A 19,176-nucleotide genomic window follows, 5' to 3' on the forward strand; every position below is an offset into this window, starting at 1 on the left:
TCCCAGAGAGGTGCGCCGCAGTAACCACCACGTCCTCTGCAGGCGGTGCCAACCCACTTGCAGAGTTTGCTGTTTTCACCGCTCGCCCCTAGGATCAGTAGGCCGTTCCTTTCCTATTTCCGAGCACTGAGTTACTACAGTCAGCGTGTCATCCGTCTCCTTACCTAAGCACAGCTCTGCTTTGGGGCATCTGTAGGACCGGACGATATAACCGAACCCTATCCACGTTACCATCACCACTCTGCCTCTGGGAGACCAGAAGTCACCCTCCTCCAAGGGCACAGACAGAATCGGACACAAAATCTCGGTGATCCATAAGACCACAGAGTCTCCTAGAAATGTCCCATCGCTTCTCACTCCTTTATAAGATAAGTGCAATGCTATCGCTAGTTGAAATCATCAAGTCCACAGCTACTGTAACAACAAACCCTGGATTCTGAAGATGGTATCAGGGAATTTATGTGACTGATCTAATATGCGTTTTTTCAAAACTCTATCTCCTTGTGCACTACCAAAAAACCTGCAGCTTTTTCTTTGACGTGTGAGCTTCTGGCTGTAGCTGGAAGAAGAGTATTAGGTTTAATGACCACTGCTCTCAACGGCTATGGAAGTTTGTGCAAAGTATTTTTCCAAGCCCTGCTAAGCACCTGGTTTAACAGAGACCACTCACCAAATCTCAAAGCTCTGAACACTGCCCAAACCCACCGGTAACTTCTGGAGCATAGCTAGCTAGTAGAATTTGGAATGAGTTCCCAGCCATTAGTTGGGCAACCACTATTAACGAAGCTATTGAAACACGTATGGGTGCCAACCAAAACGAAGTTATTCCTCATTTGCATGCGGGGATTTTTTTCTTCAGGGGTTCTGGATTCTCAGTAAACACAACGGACAAAGGGAAGAGAAGAAGCAGAAGCACCGCAAGGCAACCAGGCTCTGCGGTGCAGCAGCTGAGCATCCCAGGGCTCAAGTCCTCCCAACCCTCAGGTGACATTCGTCGATGAAGCATCCATTACATTCTTTGCTATGTTGTCTCAATGGGCAAGATCAAAAAGCCCACTTAAAAGTGGACCGAATAAGTCCACTAAAACTTAGTCGTTTCATTTACAGAAGGGGTGTAATGATATTTACTTCATTCACACGGGTACGAGATATGCAAGGCTTTTCAAATATTTTTAAGTGCAGCGTTATTAATGCCAGACTATGGTGGAGTTGGGGAAAGAAGGATGTTAGCTCCCAAACACATGCTTAATCTAGAACATGTGGTTTTTGGGGAGGTTTGGAACCAATATGTTTTCAACATTTTCAGGAAATTTGGTCTAGCCAGATGAAAGCTTCTTGGACCCTACTGAAATATCAGTCAGTGATACAAATACTGAAACAAGATGAATTTTTCCCTTCTCCTAGAAAGAAAGTGCTTCTTCACCAGTTCCAGAGAACGAGGCAGCAGATCTTGAGGAGCAGCTCCTATTTGATATTATTACTCCAGAAAATACAATGAATTATAGATCTAGGAAAACGTCCCAGAAGTAAAACACATCATGCGCTACTCCGAATGTCTGGTATGCCTTGGCAGAGTGCTTTTTGGGGGGGTGGGATGAGGAAGGGCGGTCTCCTGCTAAGTGTGGAGGAAAGATGCTGTCAGCAGCCACAGGCAGAACGGCTGAATCCCAGCTAGGGATGGGGATGTCGCAGGTACAAGGCCTGTACTGATTTCAGTAAATCCAAATATACTGAGTATGCTGCACAACTGAGAGGGGAGCTTATTGTATGAAGTGGAGGGAAAATAAAAGGATGAAATTGTGCCGTTTGATGTATAAGCATGTAAGGCAGAGCCCTGGGCCATGCAGTTATTCTCAACCACCATTGTTGCCTCTCTCTCTGCTTTTGTTCCAATTTTGTTTTGAACTCTTCAAAATTCATGCATGGACACAGTCACCCTTCATTGTCTTTTTCTCGTTACTTCTTTGAGACACTCCACGATGGCCCCCCACAGAACAGCATCCTTCGTCTAACGGCCTGCCACTCCACCTTCACTGCCTTTAACTGTATGAATTAGAACATTAAGCCCTAAATTTCAGCAGTCCTTGCTTAAAAGACAGCAGTACCCTGTCTCATTCTGGAGTTATAGGCTGCCAAGTGCCCAAGGCTGGCTCGGCACCAACTCAGAGCTGACACGGTTTCTGATACCCCACCCCGGCGCTGAACTTCAGTGCCCAATGCTCAAACCAGTTTCCTCAAGCCTGGGAGATCATGGGGATTTTGCAGCTCTTTGTGCTCTTTTGAGGCACTCCCTTGGCTACTTCGACTTTTAAGGCTATTCTTCATCTCCTTCAAGGACTTTTCCCATGTCTCCGTATGTCTCCAGGGGAAGTATCCCACACTGAGGTCTCCCCTGACACTTCTGGGACTCTGCTGCTTGGCCAGAAGGGTCTGAGAAGACTTTGTGCACCAACACCAAAGGCTGAAGATCATTTCTCTTGTGGTAAATGAGGTATGAGAGTGGCTTTCTGCTACCTCACTGCTCTTCTCCTCCGAGCAATCTGTCAAAGGACAAGCCCACGTCCATGTGCTACCCAGATGATCGGATTCTGCTCCAGGAGCTCCATGGATCAGCAGCCTGCTCCCTCCCCGTTCCTCTGATCCCCTGCACCAGACCCCAACGCAAGCCTATGGGTCTGAAAACAAATGGAGGAGGCACAGCTCATTCCAGCCCTGTCTCTCGAGTCCCTGGAGCGACGCTAGATGCCAGAGAGCCACAATCCCTCTGCCTCAGACAGCTTCAGACTATGAGACATCTCATCACGTAACAGGTTTTTTGTTGTTGCTGCCATTGTTTTTTTCTCCTGCCAATACTTCAGAGAGATTTCTGCCTGGTTTGATGATTAAGAAACAGGGCTCTTCACAATGGGGAATAACTCGGTCAAGTTCATAAGGAATGTGAGGACAGTTAATGCAGAAATACAGAGATACTGGCTAATAAAGCCAGTCAGTGGTGTAATTTATATTGGTCTTTTATCATATTAAAGGGAAAAAATCTTTAGTTACAGCAGTTCAAGATGGTCTAACCGAAGTGGGAGCACAAGGGACGGACCTAAGAGAGCATCAGGCAAAAACCTGCTTCACTCGCCCAGGTAAAGGCTCCCTGTTGAGCAGCCAGACACCCTCTGCACCGGTTGGACGGGGGAGAAAGAGCAGGATGAATGTAATTGTGCTCATGCATTGAGAGGGTCTGGTGACCTCCCGGGGTCTGCTCCATCCCACGGCCTCCACAGCCTCAGCTCTGCTTCTCCAGCAGCCAGCGCCCTGCTGACAACCGCTACTCGCCGCTTGCTGCAGCAGAGCTCCGGGATCCTTACTCACCGCAGCAGCAGCTTCAGTTGCTTCACCTGGCAAAGAACGACCAGCTGATTTATTTCCTCTGTTCCACCCCGCCAGGCTCGGGGCACAGCCTGCGACGCTGCTCCAGGGGGACACGCACGGGCTGACGCACGACAGCTCCATGGACAGCACCGGGCTCTGTCCTCCCTCTTCTGGCCGTGGTGAACCACCGAACAGTTTGAGACAGCCCTTGAAACCACGCCGCAAGAATAGCCGAAAGTCAAATGTTTCATTATACCGAAGGTTCTCATGTTCATTATTGTGCTTGAAAAAAATGAAAAATTTCAGCAAACTGAAATGAAACCCCTCAATCTTCAACCTAAGGCAAGAGAAGCCCCGGAAGAGAAGCCCCAGGGATGGCTGGCAAGAGCTGAGGTGGCACTGCGCTCCGCCCTTGCTCGTGTGTATATATGTGTTACTTAGATGAGGCGAGACCTAGGACAGCCTACTGGTAACGTGAAGGGTTGCCTCCTCTTTTTTTTAAATCCAGTCTCCACTGACTAGGTGCAAGCACATCGCAATGCAAATGTGTTCATGAACAAAGACAAAATCCTGCTCCCAATTAACTCCAGAGCCACTGTTGCTGGCAAAGTAACATTGCACTGACTTCTCAAAAAAAAAAAAAAAAAAAAAAAAAACAATCAAACATAAATCTCCACCCCTCTTAGCTCCGTTCCCACATAATCAGTCCCAGCCAAGTTCCTGGGGTTCACACCAGAACCTGTGGCCATCATATTTCATTTTCTGCACTCTCACTGGCTATGGAAGAAGAATATGATGTGCCTTTTGTTTTCCTTCAGGCACTTAGGTTGGATTCCAAAAGCTGGATCTTTACAGCAGAGCTGACAAACAACATTACTATTTCTATTTCAAGTATCTAAAGGCTTTTTCCTGTCTTGCTGGCTGCACCCACACGGCTTATTTTCTATACAGCACTGCACCCTATTGCTTACTTTATCAATACCGCATATTTGAATTCAACAATTTAAAGCGTAGTATTACAGCTGTGTTTTTATTTTGTTTGTTTTATTCGGTTGTTGCTTAACACAAAACATTCTGACATTTTAAGTCATATCCCACTAAGATAAACAACTAACATATGTCATGAATTCCAGTAGAAATGATTCCCAAGTGGCGCTGCAGCAAGGTTTTAACCGAGCGTATTAAAGACTCTCCGAAATTGTTTGCTGGAGATTTTAAACGCATGCCTCCCCGCTACAGCCATCCATAAGGAATCAAGGGCAGGTGTGAGGAAATCTACTCTGCTATCTCATCTCTGCACAAGCTGACATGTTTTTCTTCCTGCTGCATGTAATTCTGGCTAATTGGATTGCAAACCTCTGCAGCATTGAACAGCTGCCTGCAATCTGATGGTTTAATTACGCCGAATAGCATGGGATCTATATCTAAAGACAAACGTGCACTTGGAGTCGCATGAATCTGAAAAGCAGCCTTAAAGAAATCCAGGGGACAGAGACCGCTCTTTGGGAAGCCCACGCCTTTTGCGTGGCCTCGTCCTTACAGCCGCAGGGACACAGGGAACGGCTGCTTGGCTCAGCCAACCCTCGAGGTTACCCATTCACATCATTACAAATAGATTAACGTACTTAACCGAATCCTGCTCGTGCTAACGAGACCGGTTATGAATCCAACAATGTTGCTATACATCATGGCTAACAAAGCCCTAATGAAAACAGGGAATTATCGTGCCTCATTCACAACTTTTTCCCCAAAGAGCTTCTCGGTGGTGGTGTTCTTTAGCTTTGTGCAACAGTACTTTTCTTTTTTTTTTATGGTTGATGTATCTGGTCTACTATAACTGAGCGGAGTTTTATTGAGCGCCCAGACAGGCCACAACTGAAGACAACTTCACAATTCCCGTCACCAGAGCAGCAGCTCTGGGTTTGGCCGTTCCGTCCCGCCCTTGCCACCACGGACAGAAAATCGGGTTATTCTGCCCAGGATCTGCCCAAGGCAGATACCCTGGAATTGCTGCAGCAGGACGCTGAGCCTGAACTCCAAGCCCTGGCCGCTGGGGAAGGTCTGCACGCTCCGACTCAGCACCAGTCACCCAGCTTTTGTGTCAGGGCTGATCGGCGACCAGATGCACTCGGAGCATGTGCTGAGCAAACTTGTGTCTGCCTGCAAAGTACTTGTGGATGTGGCCAGCGAGCCGGTTTATTCACAGAAATCAAAGCTCAGCTGCAAATACTTCAGTAAGACAGACAATAGAGCCTCTCTCATACTGTGGGAAAGAAATCACCAGCTACTAGTCCCGTCGAGCATTTATAATGCCTGGTACAGGGCATCCACGGTCCAGATGCACACACGGCAGAGATGCGATCACATTCCTGCCTTGCTGTAACATCTGTTCTCGTCTCATTAGTCCGCACCATGTTTTGTAACAGGAGAAACTCAGATGCTTAAGAAGTCAGCATCTGACCAGAGGCATTATGAAAAGCCCCAGTTCCACAAGTGGAATTCATATGGAATCACCAGTCACTTCTAATGATGTTGGACCACGCTCAACACGGAGTTTTGAAAGAAGTTGAGAAGTTTAGTTCGAGTTTCAGCAAAGCCTGCTGCAGCAGCACACGACATTGGGTTAGGCGCTAAGGATCCATCAGGACAAGGCTGAATCAGCAGAAGTACCTGAAAACGCAGTCTAGGTGGAATTCTGACCAGAGGAGTCCTTCTCGAGCCTCCCAAGCATCCTCAGCATCCCCTCATCTTTCCATGGCAATCCACCCACCTCATCCAAAGCAGGCAGGAGAGAAATGGGGAGGTGCCAGAGAAGGACAAACACCCCAAGGAAGCTCTATGAACGCAACTAATCAACCCATCACGTCTTTATGAATATTAAGAGTAAGGAAGCAGGGCTTCTTTTGGAACAAGCCAGGTCAGAAGCGGAAGGGAAGGCTATTGGGGTAGCTACACACCAGCAGAGTTCAAGGAAGAAATCCGGACTCCATCGGCACCTACCACATCATGCTTCTGCACGGCAAGCGACTGCCTACGGTTTCCCAAGACAGGCTTCGGCAAAGACTGTTAACAGACACTGCAGCGAATTTGGCTTCAAAGTAATTTCAGTATTAAAGAAATTAATTTGGAGTGGTTTGAGCCAAGGATAAGCTGAAAACATTTCAGCTGTCTAAAAATACACTCTTTTACAAGTTACACCTGGAGCAAGAAGACCCCCTTGAATATAATTTTCCCCTTTATTTTCACTTGTTTCCAGAAATGACTTGGCATTAATCTGTCACTAGCATAAGGGAGCTGTAAACCATGACCTGGACTTCATTCTGAATTTTCAGACAGTTGTTAAGCTTCTCTGGATCCGTCTCTGTGGAAACAGTGGTTAGAAACAAGCACAGACACAAGACCAGGGTCTAAAATTAGTTTCCTATGCTTTTATCAATGCGTCTTCATGGACGAAAAGTGCCCAAGGTAAAGGACCGTATACAAATAGCCAACCTTATTATAATAAACCCAGGTGTATCACGTAGGTAATGATCTGTAAATGAGCTGTGGTCTTAGTTTTAGCCATACTCATAAAAAATACTGGCAGTGATGTCATGGTCCTTGTACATGAAGAAAGAAAAATCTATTACAGCGTATCTTAATTCCTCCCTTCTGCCATTTTGGGGGAAATCACAGAGAAATTCTGGGGGGAAAAATCAGAGAAGAGTGAGTATTTTCTGGTGAGCCTTTCCTCGGGACTGTCTCCTCCGCTCCAGTATCCAGGAAATGTTCTTTATTTATTGAGTGCTCATCACCATGGTTTCTGAGCACAATAAGGCTCTATCGCCCTTAATACATCTGCGTTTCTGAGAATTCCTGGACTTTGGGGAATTGCACGGGGCCGACACAAAGGAACCGATTGTTCTGGGCTCTGGAGTCGGAGGGATGTATCTTCCCTTTCCAAAGGAGAGGAAGCGAGCAGGAAAAGTCGCTATTGTGATCCGTACAAAAAAAAAGCCCGGCTGCACCGCCAGCGCGACCCCGCAGGAGGGGACGTGGGGACGGGGCAGGTGCCTGTCCCCGCGGGGCGGGGGGCTCGGGGCCAGCTACCTGCCACCAAAGCCCCGCTGGCACCCAGGGGAGCCCCAGCGCGCTGTGCCCCCAGCGCCGGGTAAAAGCGGGGCTCGTCTCGAGCTGCTGCCATCCCGGTGAAGGGAACCGAATTTTCGTTTCAGCAGAAGCCATTCACAGCACTAAAAGCAGTGGGTTCTCATCAAGGACTTTCCTCAGCAGTAAGGACTGCCAAAGTAGTAGGAACCAAATTGTTGTCAGCTTAAGGACAGCCATCTGCTCAGCCTCTTTCCAGCTGCCATGCTCCAAATCAAAGAATGGATAACAATCATTTATGTTTCTCACCAAGCGCAATATGAAAAAACCTAGGAAGGGAGAAAAAAAAAAAAAACAACAAAAAAACCAACCCCAAACCAAGAAGCAAAAACCAAACAAACCAGGAAAGCGGCACTGCAGGGATCTAACTGGGAACAGAGATGAAAGTAGGAGAAAAAGAAACTAGTTTTTTTAAAACAATGTTTTTTAAAGAGTCCTATTGACATCTGCTTTGTAAATGTTCTGTCATTATTTATAACCTCAAGAGCACGGAATTGTCTCTGTAGTTACAACCATGCTACTCCCATATTTTGGCTTTGTTAGCAAAGAGCCAGCAGCATTTTTACTGTTGCTCTGGGAATAGAGATCTAACATTTCATACACAGTTTATTTAAAAGTGGACTAATTTAACATTCTTGATGGTTCCTTTTAGCACAACTGTTGCTAATTACCAGCTCCAGAATGATTTGTTAATCTGGGAGCTACAGCGGTTCCACAGCAGCATAAATACACCGAGACAAAAAGGAAGGAGGGCAAAAAGAGGAAAAAATAAGAGAGGGATGTCGGAGAGGGTCAAGTTTTAGTGAGCTAGGACAAACGAAGCGGCAGGTGGAGCCGGTAATGCGGAGCGCCATGAACTGGAGCTGTAAAGAAGATAACCCCGCGCCTCGAGAAGTTGAAAGAAATTGGTGCGGCTCTTAAAGCTGTGCAAACGTTGGTTTTGGAGGCATGTAGAGGAAGCTGGCTTGAAACACGATCTGCGCTCCTCGGGGCTGGGGCAGGCACCAGCCTCCCGTTAACGCCGCTGGCCCCTGGCGAAGCAACCTGCGGCACGGCGCGGCACGGCGCGGCACGGCACGGCGCGGCACGGCGCGGCACGGCACGGCTGGCAGCCGGCAAAGGGCGAGCAGGAGCGGGGCGAGCCGCGGGGCCGGGCACGAGGAGCCTCCCGCTCCTCCCAGGACACGACCCCGGCTTTGTTCAGGCGGTTCCAGGGCACCGCGCACGGAGGGGCGCAAACAAAAAAATTAAGCAAACACGCTCGTAAAACACGACAAGTGAGCAGTCCGCCGAGGAGGAGCCCTCGAAGCGCTCAAGTCATGTTTGTCAGTGGCGGGGCGGAATTGATGGCCTTGCCCTGCTGCACACAGCTTTTTGTGGGTTTTTTTTCAGAAAGCAGCAGAGGCGGCACACCGGGCTCACCGCCGGCGGCCTCCAGCACCCCAACCTCCCACCCTGCAAAGGGGGACGGGACCAGTCTGACCCCTCCTCAAAACACCCTTTTCGCTGCCAAAGCTCATTTTCCGAAAAGAAACCGAACTTTTAGGAAAAGAACCAGATTATCTTTGACATCTATGCACCATCCAAGCCCATCGCTTTGTTGGTACCAGTGGGAAAAGCTGGTGAGGACCCCAGCGGCCACGAAGCGAGGCCTCGCAGCCTCCCTGCAGCCACGGCTTCTCGCACTTCGCATCGCCCCAGCCTTTCGCTGCGTGCGTGAAGGGACTTGAAAGTTGGTAAAATTAATTCCAGACAAATATTAGCGAGGCCCCAAGTGGAAAGCACATCTCCTTCCTTCTGGGAAGTTACAGTGCATCCACTTTTATCTTTGGGAGGCTCTTTGCAGATCAAAGATTTGATCAGCTTTTCCTTTGTAAAACTCATGAAGCGAGCGGTGTTACCAATACCGTAACAATCATTTGTTTGTGTGTGCGTGTGTACATATTAATGATTCATTTTCCTTCTCTGAAAAACAGATTCCTGCACGCAAACCTAAAACGAACCCCAAGAGTCACACAGGGAAGAAAGCTCTGTTGTTTGTTTACTGATTTTATGGTTGTTACAAGAACAATCCCTACCCTGACAGCTTACACTTGTTAAATGCCTCCCTCCCTCATAAAACGGAGATGGCCAAACACTAAGCCATCGCCTGCCGGCACAGCCCACCCTGCTCACGTCAGCAGGAAAACAACCTGCCGCTGTGGCACTTCTGCCCATCCCCGTTACCTTACACGGCCAAAAAACAACTTACAAAAAAACACGTAATTGGTGGAACCGTGCTAGACTGCTGGAACGATTCAGCCCCGGTGCATTCGGGGAACATCAAGGGGATGTGGGACAGGGACGGAGGCTGCCGAGGCGCTACAAAGGCAGCGCACGCTTTCACTTAGGCACGACACGGACGAGAAAAGCCCCCGTGGGTCCACCGGCTTTCAGCAGCTACTTGTCACAGCACAACGATCCTCTGCACATCTGTCAATACGAAGCCGGTACTCAGACAGCCTAACGGACTAGGCTAATTCCACCAGACATCTGCCGGCAGCACTCAATTTACACGGTTCCCATAGAGTGGAATCTCGCTACTTGCACAAGCGCCTCGCGAAGATACTGGAATAGATTTCAAAGAGTCGGCGCAAAAGGCTCCGGATCCTCCCCGAGCCATCTGAGCATCAGGCCGACACCGGCGCTGAGGGTGCTGGACCACACTGAGCTGGAATCACTCAGTGAGGCTGTACCAAATGCATCATACTTGTCAGCGTTTCGGGGAGGAGGAATCCTGGGAGTTTCATGAAGCTATTTCTTGGAGCGGAGCCACCGCAAAACGTTTTCCACCGCGAAACTGCGAGGGGAGGATGGGAAGCTCACCGAGCCGGGAAGCCGAGGGGGAAAACTAACAAGAGCTGAGAAGTTTATAAACGCCGTCAGGACTTGACAAGCTTAGCAGGCACCAAGCCACGCACAGAGCACTCCTTAATTACTTCTTGCTCTACTTCACGCGAGGCAGGCTCGCTGCTCGCTGTCAGACAGTGCCAAGGCAGATCTGAGCGCAGCCGCGGCGCGCGCACGCTTCTTCTGCTGCTCGGCAGACCCCGTCCGACGGGGGCAACGTGATCTGGCTGCTGGGCCGACACTCGGTACGCTGTGGTTGTTCTACATCTGCTCTAATGCACCTCTTAGTCCAATTTTGGTCCTGTTTCACATAGCAGCTCCTGATGCTGGGGACAGGATATCAGCAGTAGCAGCATTTCTGCCGAAAGACATGGTCGAGTGCAGGAATGGTCGACATCAGGAATGGGCTCCACCTCCCAGAGCCTTCCAGATTGAAGGTAAAAACACTTCAAAAAAAAAAAAGGGAAAAAAAAAAGGCCCACCATCAAGGAGCAGGTGCTGGGACGGTCCTTGCAGAGGAGGTGCCGTCAGACACCACCTCCAAACCCAACCAGAAGGTCCAAAACAACGTGACCACGAGAAAAGTGCTTCGGCGTCCCAGCATAACGCCGCTGGAGGACGAGGCTCTCACTGAGGGGTGGTGATGGTGTAAGGGATGTCCTGCTGACCACGAGGACAGGCAGTGCCACCACACCAGAGAGGTCTCTGGCCATCAGCCAGCGCCAGGGCCTCCGAGGAAGCCCTGGCACCCCTGTGGTTGGAATCACAGATCCTTGCTTTTGTATTTATCAAACCACAGATAAATAATTTTATTTTGCGGGTGCTGAACCTCTGCTGTGAAACCCCATTAGAGCAGTTAGCATTTTGTCATGCAGATGTTCACAGCTGTTTTTTAGACTGTGAATAGCTACTTGAGGATTTTAAGCTAAGACAGATGAATAGAGCAACAAATACAGGTGTACAAGCACAAATTACTACCTTGAATGAGCACAGAGCCTCACTGTTAGAGAAGAAGAGCTGACGACAAGAGTACCGAGCAGCGTCAATTTGTGCAAGCTCATTGGAGCTCCGGTTGTAGAAAAAAGGACTGCTGGAACTAATAATCTTGAAGGCAATCAAAATTATATAGAGACTATTATAAGCCACAGATGACACTTTTTTTCCCCCCTACATACAGAACTCTGCATGTAACCGCGATCAGAAAAAAGGTCGGCCTTGTGCTTACGGGTGCAAAGCGCCACGCGCGGCACCAAGGAACGAAGTGACACTCACCATCCGGCCCCTCGCTGCCTTTACTCCTTTTATTTCGCCGGACACGTCTACCTTCTTCTCCAACGTGCAGCTTTTCTTCGGGGTGAAAGAAGTTCAGCAAGGCCAGCTGGAAGAAGAAGGACAGGGTTAAGCATCGTGGCAGCGGACGGCCCCAACGCCAGGCCTCTGCCAAGCCCGGCAGCAGCAGGATGGGCGCGTGGCAGCAGCGTAAGGACGCCTGGCCCATCCCAACCGGGCGGCTGAGCTGCACCAGGAAAGCCATTTCTATCACCCCCTGGTTTGACATCCCAACAAAAACCACCTTGGTGCCCGCAGCCAGCTGCCGCTGACACGCAGATCATGGAAGACGGAGCTGGAGATCAGCAAAAGCCCCAAACGCTGATGCAATCGTTGCTAATTATCCTCTGTAAAACTTGCTCAATCCTGGAGCTCTTTCACCAGTATTACTCACTGCCAGTAAGTTTTTCTCTCTCAAGCCCTCTTCTGTAAGCCTCATTAGCTACTGAGATTCAAAGGTCTTCAGGGACCTTTAAATCCAATTCAGTATACCACATAATTAACACTTTAAACCTAGAGCAAGTACATCTTTATAACACGATTTTTGCCAAGAGGCAAAAATTTTATGTAGCGACCTCCTATTCATGAAAAATAGTCGCTGCATTAAAAACTCTTTGACAGTTATTAAACACACATCCCAACCCCGAAACTTGGGTTTCGGCTCAGAAACCTCCCCAGCCCTCCCAGCTACGCCAACAGCCAGGCTGCTCATCGCCCGGGGCGCTTCCCCAGGTATTTCCACTCCATAAAATCAGAGATTTCACACCAAATGAAGGCGGGAGGAGCCGAACGCTCCGTTCCGCCTGTTGCTGCACCTGCCAGGAACCCGGGCAGCTTCATCAGGATGGGGTTTTCTTTTTTACGCTGAATAAACTCGATCACAGGTATTTGATTCACAAATACCTACCCACACCAAACGCATGCACGCCCTCCCACCTAAGGGAAGGATGAACGGGCTTCCAAAAGCAGCTCCAAAGGTTATCAACCCTGTTACTGCCCTGAGAACAAAACCCTCGGCATCAAAAGCATCCTTTAAATAGCAGAGGAGAATAAACTCCTTTCACGGACTACCAGTTAAAAGAGCGGCTTGTTAAGCGGCAGGTCATAAAAGTCCCTGCTAAAACCATTGAAGGCCTCCCTGCTCCTGACGCGGGCCCAGCCCCTTCCCTCGCCTTTGCCCGCACGCAGCCCGCGAGCGGCAGAGGGCTGCAGGAGGGGCCGGATCCTGCCCGCAGGAGGGGGGCTCAGCAAACCGCTGGCTGCTTGGGCCGTGCCTTGCACCACTCGTCTCTTAGCTGGCTCTGCAAAAGCTGAAGAGGGAGAAGCAGAGCCGTCGGCAGGTGGGAATCCGCAAGCATTAGCCTTCCTGAAGGAAAACCATAAAACCCATTTAAAATTGTCATTGCCCCCCTCCTTTCTCCTCGGTTGCGGACGCGTTGCCTGCAGGCAGCGGCACACAAAAGAGGTCTGAAGGACAAAGGGGAGAACTGGGTGAACTTACCGGGTCGGTACGTTGGCACCGGTAGTGCTGCGGATGCAGCTGATGCTGCCGTCACGGCTCCTAAACCCCAACCCCAAACCTCCTGCACTTTAAATTCCTGCCTTCGCAGCACGTGTTTCTATTTATTTCCGCAGCTGGCAGGTTGGGGACGGGCAGGATCTGGCCCCCAGCCGCCAGCAGAGGCACTGAAAGGCCGCTCGGGCAGCCGGGCTGATGCATGGGGGGCCGCAAGCCCTTTGCACGGGCGCTGCAGCTAGTGAAAAGCTCCCAAAAGAGGGGCTTCTTAGCAAAGTGGAGAAAACAGAGAGCAAAGCCAAGCCCCTCCAGCCACAGAGCCCAGAGAACAGCGCACCAGCCCAGAGAAAGAGCTGGCGCCTGCCTCCCGTGCGAGGGACAGCAGAAATCCCGATGCGCCTCCCCAGCCCAGCGGCTCCAAGCGAGCCGAAGTGCTGTAAAACTAATTGAAGCAACAAATTACTTTGTAGGTCAGGTTAAAAGGCCGACGAATTCATCAGCGCCGCTTCTGAACGCCATGGTGTCCTGGCTACCTGGTTTGAGCTCTGGGAAGCAGCACCAAGAAATAAAAGCACTGAAATGTGAAGCGCAGCCCCGCGGCACGCGGGGACGTGCAGCCTCGCGCCCAGAAACCCCGCAAGCGAGTGGCACAGCTGCTCCCAGAGCTAAGGCTAAAAGTGACATCCCTCATCCGAAGGAGGTTTTGTAATGGCACGGCACTAATTGTTTCAACACAAACATGTTTCATTTCCGTGCTATTATGAACAACAATCTTAGTACGACATCCAGAGTTTTGAAACGCTGCGGCATCAAATTAAGCTCGCCCAGCACCCGGCTGCGCCTGCAGAGATCACCTCCACGGCTGGGGAGCCCAAAGGGCTCCGACCAACCTTTGCTGAAGCCTGTTGGCTCTTTAGACCCGCGTTAATTCAACACCCAACAGGGGACACAGAGGGCTGCAGACTTTTCAGGGTTCCCCCGATCTCCATAGCTCTGTATCATCACGTAAATTATTGATAAATATAGCAGGGCCATTTTTATAGATTTTTTTTTTCCTGCCAGGTATAAGCAGGCTTCTCATATGCCACTCTCTCATGCTTTAAAGAAACAAAGCTTTCAGCACGCTTGGAATAATCTAGATAAGAGTTTCACCTGAAAAAAAAAAATCGTAAGAACTTGGAATGGGCGAAATGCCTTGATTTTTCATTCTGATTGAGGGGTTTGTCTTCCAGTGAAGCAAAATTTCTTAAAAGACCAGAAAGCTTTTCACAATCTGGGCAAAGCCATTTAATTTTAATCTCAGAAGGAGAAACACAAGAGACTGACACAATATGTTTATTTCCCGGTACAGCTCATCAAAATACCCTTCCACTCACCAAATTCTAATACCATGGCTCAAGCACAGCGTTACTTTCAATGTGAAATCTTAGACCAAAAAAATAAAATAATAAAAATTTCAAAAAAAAAACACCAAAAATTCAAATATTCAGCAAATAAAGTGCAAAACCCAAATGGTGCCCGCCAAGCAGTGGGAACCAGCCGCGGCACCCAGCCTGGCCTTCCTCCTCCTCCCAGCACGGAGCTGCCATCAGCACCATCCTGCCCTCTGCTGCCGCTTCCCCAGAACCGGTGCTGGACAGCATCACTGCACAGAGGGACAGCTTCCTCTGCAGCGGCACGGGGTGGCCTTCGGGGTCTCCTTACCATGTCTGCCTCACCCCGAGCCTCTCTGCGTCCCCTCCTGTCCTCGGAAGAGGCTCTTCCACGCCGGTTGTGGGCACGGTGCACAAAGCTCTTCTTGTTGCCCGAGGAAACCTTTCTGAGCATATCTTTTTCTTTAAATAAGGATTGTTCAAAGCCTCACCTGCTTCTCTGTTCTCGTTCAGGTTTCACTCAGTGAACATTTATCAGTACCGAGTCAGAAAAATACCAAGTGCTGGCTAAAAGTAGATCTAACCATTAAACTGTCCTTCTAATCAGACCCAGTCAAAAAGGTAAATGACAGCGAGGGAAACGAATAAACCATTTACTTCTTAGAAAAATAATAGAACTAGCTTAAGACGGCGATTGTGACCACACCAGCTCTGAGCACACACTGTCTGAGAACGATTCTAGCGAAAGTACGCTTTTTTGGAGGAGCAACCACCAGTCCTCCGTCCTCAGGCTGTTAGTACTACGACAAGCAGAGGAGTTTGTCCTGGGGACTCCTCCTGCGGTGCTCAGCAACGCAAATAACGGCATCAAATCTCCCCGCCGCTCGCTGCTCTCGGGCTGCAGCTGGGGATGCTCCGCGGCCGGGCCAGCCCACGGCCCTCAGGCCCGCACGGGTGGGACTTACGTTCGGTCCCCACGCAGCTGCACCGCGCCGAGGAGCTGGAGATGCTCTTTCCGTTCGCCACCCCGGAGGTCTGATTCACAGAGCCACTCGCGGCTCTTGGCCTCTGCAGCTTTCGGCCCGGAGGCGAGGTTGCACGTTGGCACGCCTCGAAGCGAATTAACCTCATCTACTCTCCCGCTGCTGTGTGCGTCCACAGCACGAGGGAGGCTTTGCGCAGCACAGCCAGCAGATGTTTGCCACCCATCTCGCGAAACGCACTACAGCCGGGCGGACGGATGCAGAAGGAGGGATTATCTCCAGCGAAACGGTCTCTAGGACAGCACTACGACACAGATGTTGCTGAACACAACCCTTCACGTGTCTAACCAACGTGACCAGCAACCAGGACGGTGTCTGTGGGCTCCCCTCCTGGGGGAGCAGAGGAGCGGGGTGGGGAAACGCCGTTTCACCCCACGCAGTTACGCAATGGGCACCTAGAAGTCTGGAACGATCGCTGTTTCCCTCCCCGCGTCAATCTGAAGTCCTCAAATTACCCTCATTTGAGAAACACCATGTAAACCCATTAGGACTTGCTGCGTTTAATCAAGAAGATCGCTGTAGGATGCTAAAAGGTCAAAAAGCGAAGAGAGGAAAAACCCCGGGGGAAAACATACCTCAAAATAACCTGCGAAACAATAGTGAAAGCATGCCTTACCAGAATGAATCAGATATACCTTGGTTTCTGTCAGCAAAATAAAGAAAAACAAAGACACGCACACAAAAGCTCTGGTTTGCTCTGCAGCAACATGCAGAACCCTCTCTGGAAACGCTGAACAAGAATGCTCTGGAATGTCAAGAGAATACAATAGGAATTACCAGAGTAATGTAGCCTGCAGTCACCGAGCAGTGAGCCTGCTTTGTAAGGAAGGACGTTCCTCACTCTGCACAAGTAGGAATAAAGACCCTTTCTTTTATACACATATATATAAATACATACGTGTATGTATATGTATAGATACCATGAAATAGGAAGCTTTCTTCAGGATACGTAGCTCAGATGTACCATGGAGTTATGGCTGAATGTACAAATTATGGGTAATAATAATATTAAAAAAAAAAAAACAAACAATGCTGGGATGCTAAATTAATTGATAAGATTTGCATACTTAATTGCACCTCTCTGCAAATGCCTTGAAATACACAGCCCTCAGAAACACCTGGTAGAGGAACGAGGACCCACTGGACACCAATGTACCATGTTTCAAACGGTCTAACGGCTTGGAAATGATGAAATGTAACTTTGGTGTTGGTGTGGCATGGCTGGAAAGCAGCCGAAAGGTGAGGTTACGGGTCAACAGGAGCACTTTAAAGGAACCAAAAAAAAGCATTACAGAACAGTTGCTCTGGGTTGGCTCTGCAGCGAAAAGCACATTCTTGAGAAATGTTTCAGAGTATATTCATTACTTTAAAAAAACACCAACAAAAGACTCATCTGCATGCTGCATTACCAAGTTTGCTTCCAACTAATAACGGGAGAGTGAGACCAGCCAGCTTTAGATCTAATCAAAAACCCCATGCTCTCCTACAGCACATTAGCTTAAAGCACCAGCGAGAAAGAATGAATTTGTCCTCTTACATGATTGTTTAATGGTGCTGTTAAAATCAAATTCCCTCATTCATTTGTAATTTTGGATATCGTTAGTGTGAGGAGACTAATAAGCAAACTAAACTCTTCAGAGACATTCTTTGCGAGCAATGCTGTTGTTTTCCTGGCGCTCTGAAGTTCAGCAGTCGGAGGTTGTGGTTCGAATAACAGCTACTTGAATATTAGCCCCATTGTCCTACATCAGAAATTTGCCTGTGGTAACACGTGGTGTAAAATACTAAGTAGATTATTTACGTTCAAACAGGCTAGAAAGAAGTTTTGGGGGTAGCTTTGTTTTACCGAAAAAGCCATTCAACATATTGCCAGCCTCGCTTTTTGTCATCATTCCTTTTCCTTACAAAAATGCAAGAAGTGAAAGGGTAAACAATTCGCATTTCAACATGACAAAACACGACAAAAATTTATACATCTTGCTGGCGAGACAAGCCGCAGCTCTGGGTGCAAAGCTGCTGTAACGCGATCTACACCGCGAGCCAGGGCGTGGGGAGCGCGGCGGCCGACACTGCCCCAAGCCACGGCCCTCACCGCCCGTCTGCCTCCTCCACATCTCGCGCTTTCAGCCCAGCTCGGCTACTCGGCTCCTTCCTTTGAGGGGATCTGAGCCGGGCTACACGCTGTCCTCCGAAATCCCTCCGCTGGCTTTTCTTCTGCGTGGAGGCTCAAGTATCACCCCCTCCTTCCAGCTCGCCCATAACTCTTCTCGCCCCTATTGCTTCATCTCTCTCATCGCTCCCCGTCAGCCTTCCTCCCTTTCGCTCCCAATGCCAGCCGGATCGCGCTTCTTGCCAGCTATTCACACTGCAGCCCGAGGTCCCGGAGGCACAAAACATCAGCTTTGAATTGATAGAAGAAAAAAAAAAGAAAAAAAAAGCAAAGAAAAACACAATTCCCCCTCATTCTAATCTGCACGTAAGCATCCTCGCTGAGGCTTTTAGACTCGACAGTGAACTTTAAAAGGTTTTGCCTCCCAAAGCTATGAGGCAAAGGAATTCTATAATCTCCATTTCCTACCCAGGGGATAAATGCTGGGAATGCTGCCGAGCTCACCCAAAGCAACGCGGGCCGCTTGTGCTGACACAGGGACTGAGCATTGCTTCTGGGCTGGATACGGGCACGGCCACGGCCTTCACATCTCAGGAGCTGGTTTGAGGCGCTTCCTCTCGACCTGCTGAGCATTTCTGTCCTCAGGTTGGTTGAAAAGCCGTTCAGAAGAGGACTGCGCAATCACCGTTTTTAAATACGAGCCCAGTGAGTCATGCTCTTGGGTCTTCTAGGCACTGTGGTAATATAAAGTTATTAGACAACAATAAAAGAGGAGGGAGCATATTTTCCTAAGTTTTTATTGGTATTTTAACTTCATTACTCAGGAAAGCCACTGTATTTTTGGGCGCAGAACATTAAGCCCGATTGCCAGTTATCAGTTCAAGCCTTGTTACGAACTGACAGGCCCAGGGAATTAATGCTCATTAGCGGCTATAACGCAACTCGTAAACTTCCCTGCACAACCCAGCCGTCACCAAAGAAAGGCGGCTCTGCCAGAACCGGTACCCTTCCAGAACAAAAGGCAACCGGCACCTGGGTTAAATATATTTTCAGTTGCCCATCAGCAGATGGCTAGACCAAAGGAATCCAAGCACCAGCCCATTTCCCACGTACAGCCCTGTCACCTAAACCAAAGCTTTTCTCCCCTGCCAAGAGACCAGAGTGAGCGGGTCACCTTCTCACCATCTCCTACAAGCAGCAAATTCCAGAATTGCCGTGCCCTGATTAAACCTCTCTAACAGCTGCCCAGGCTGCGATATAAAACCTTACTTCACCACACCAAGTGCCTCACCAAATATCCCAAAGAGTGCCATGCTGTCTCATGGTGGTTTCTCCGGCTATTTCAAGCCCAGAGGCTTTGGACAGCCTGATCGAGGCAGCTTCTGCGCACCCCATAAACTCGCTTTAGTT

At 49.3% G+C, this 19,176-nt stretch overlaps 1 protein-coding gene across 5 annotated transcripts in view; it reads right to left on the reverse strand.

The window, feature by feature from the left end:
* The window catches only part of EDA (ectodysplasin A), a 76,461-nt gene that overhangs the window by 19,609 nt on the left and 37,676 nt on the right, over positions 1-19,176 (reverse strand). For all 5 annotated transcript variants that reach the window (XM_067005129.1, XM_067005128.1, XM_067005127.1 and 2 more), the window contains exon 2: positions 11,668-11,773. In XM_067005129.1, the coding sequence (XP_066861230.1) occupies positions 11,668-11,773 (106 nt within the window). The remainder of the gene's footprint in view (positions 1-11,667; positions 11,774-19,176) is intronic.

This window comes from Anser cygnoides, chromosome 13, assembly GCF_040182565.1.
Source record: "Anser cygnoides isolate HZ-2024a breed goose chromosome 13, Taihu_goose_T2T_genome, whole genome shotgun sequence".
Classification (NCBI taxonomy): domain Eukaryota; kingdom Metazoa; phylum Chordata; class Aves; order Anseriformes; family Anatidae; genus Anser; species Anser cygnoides.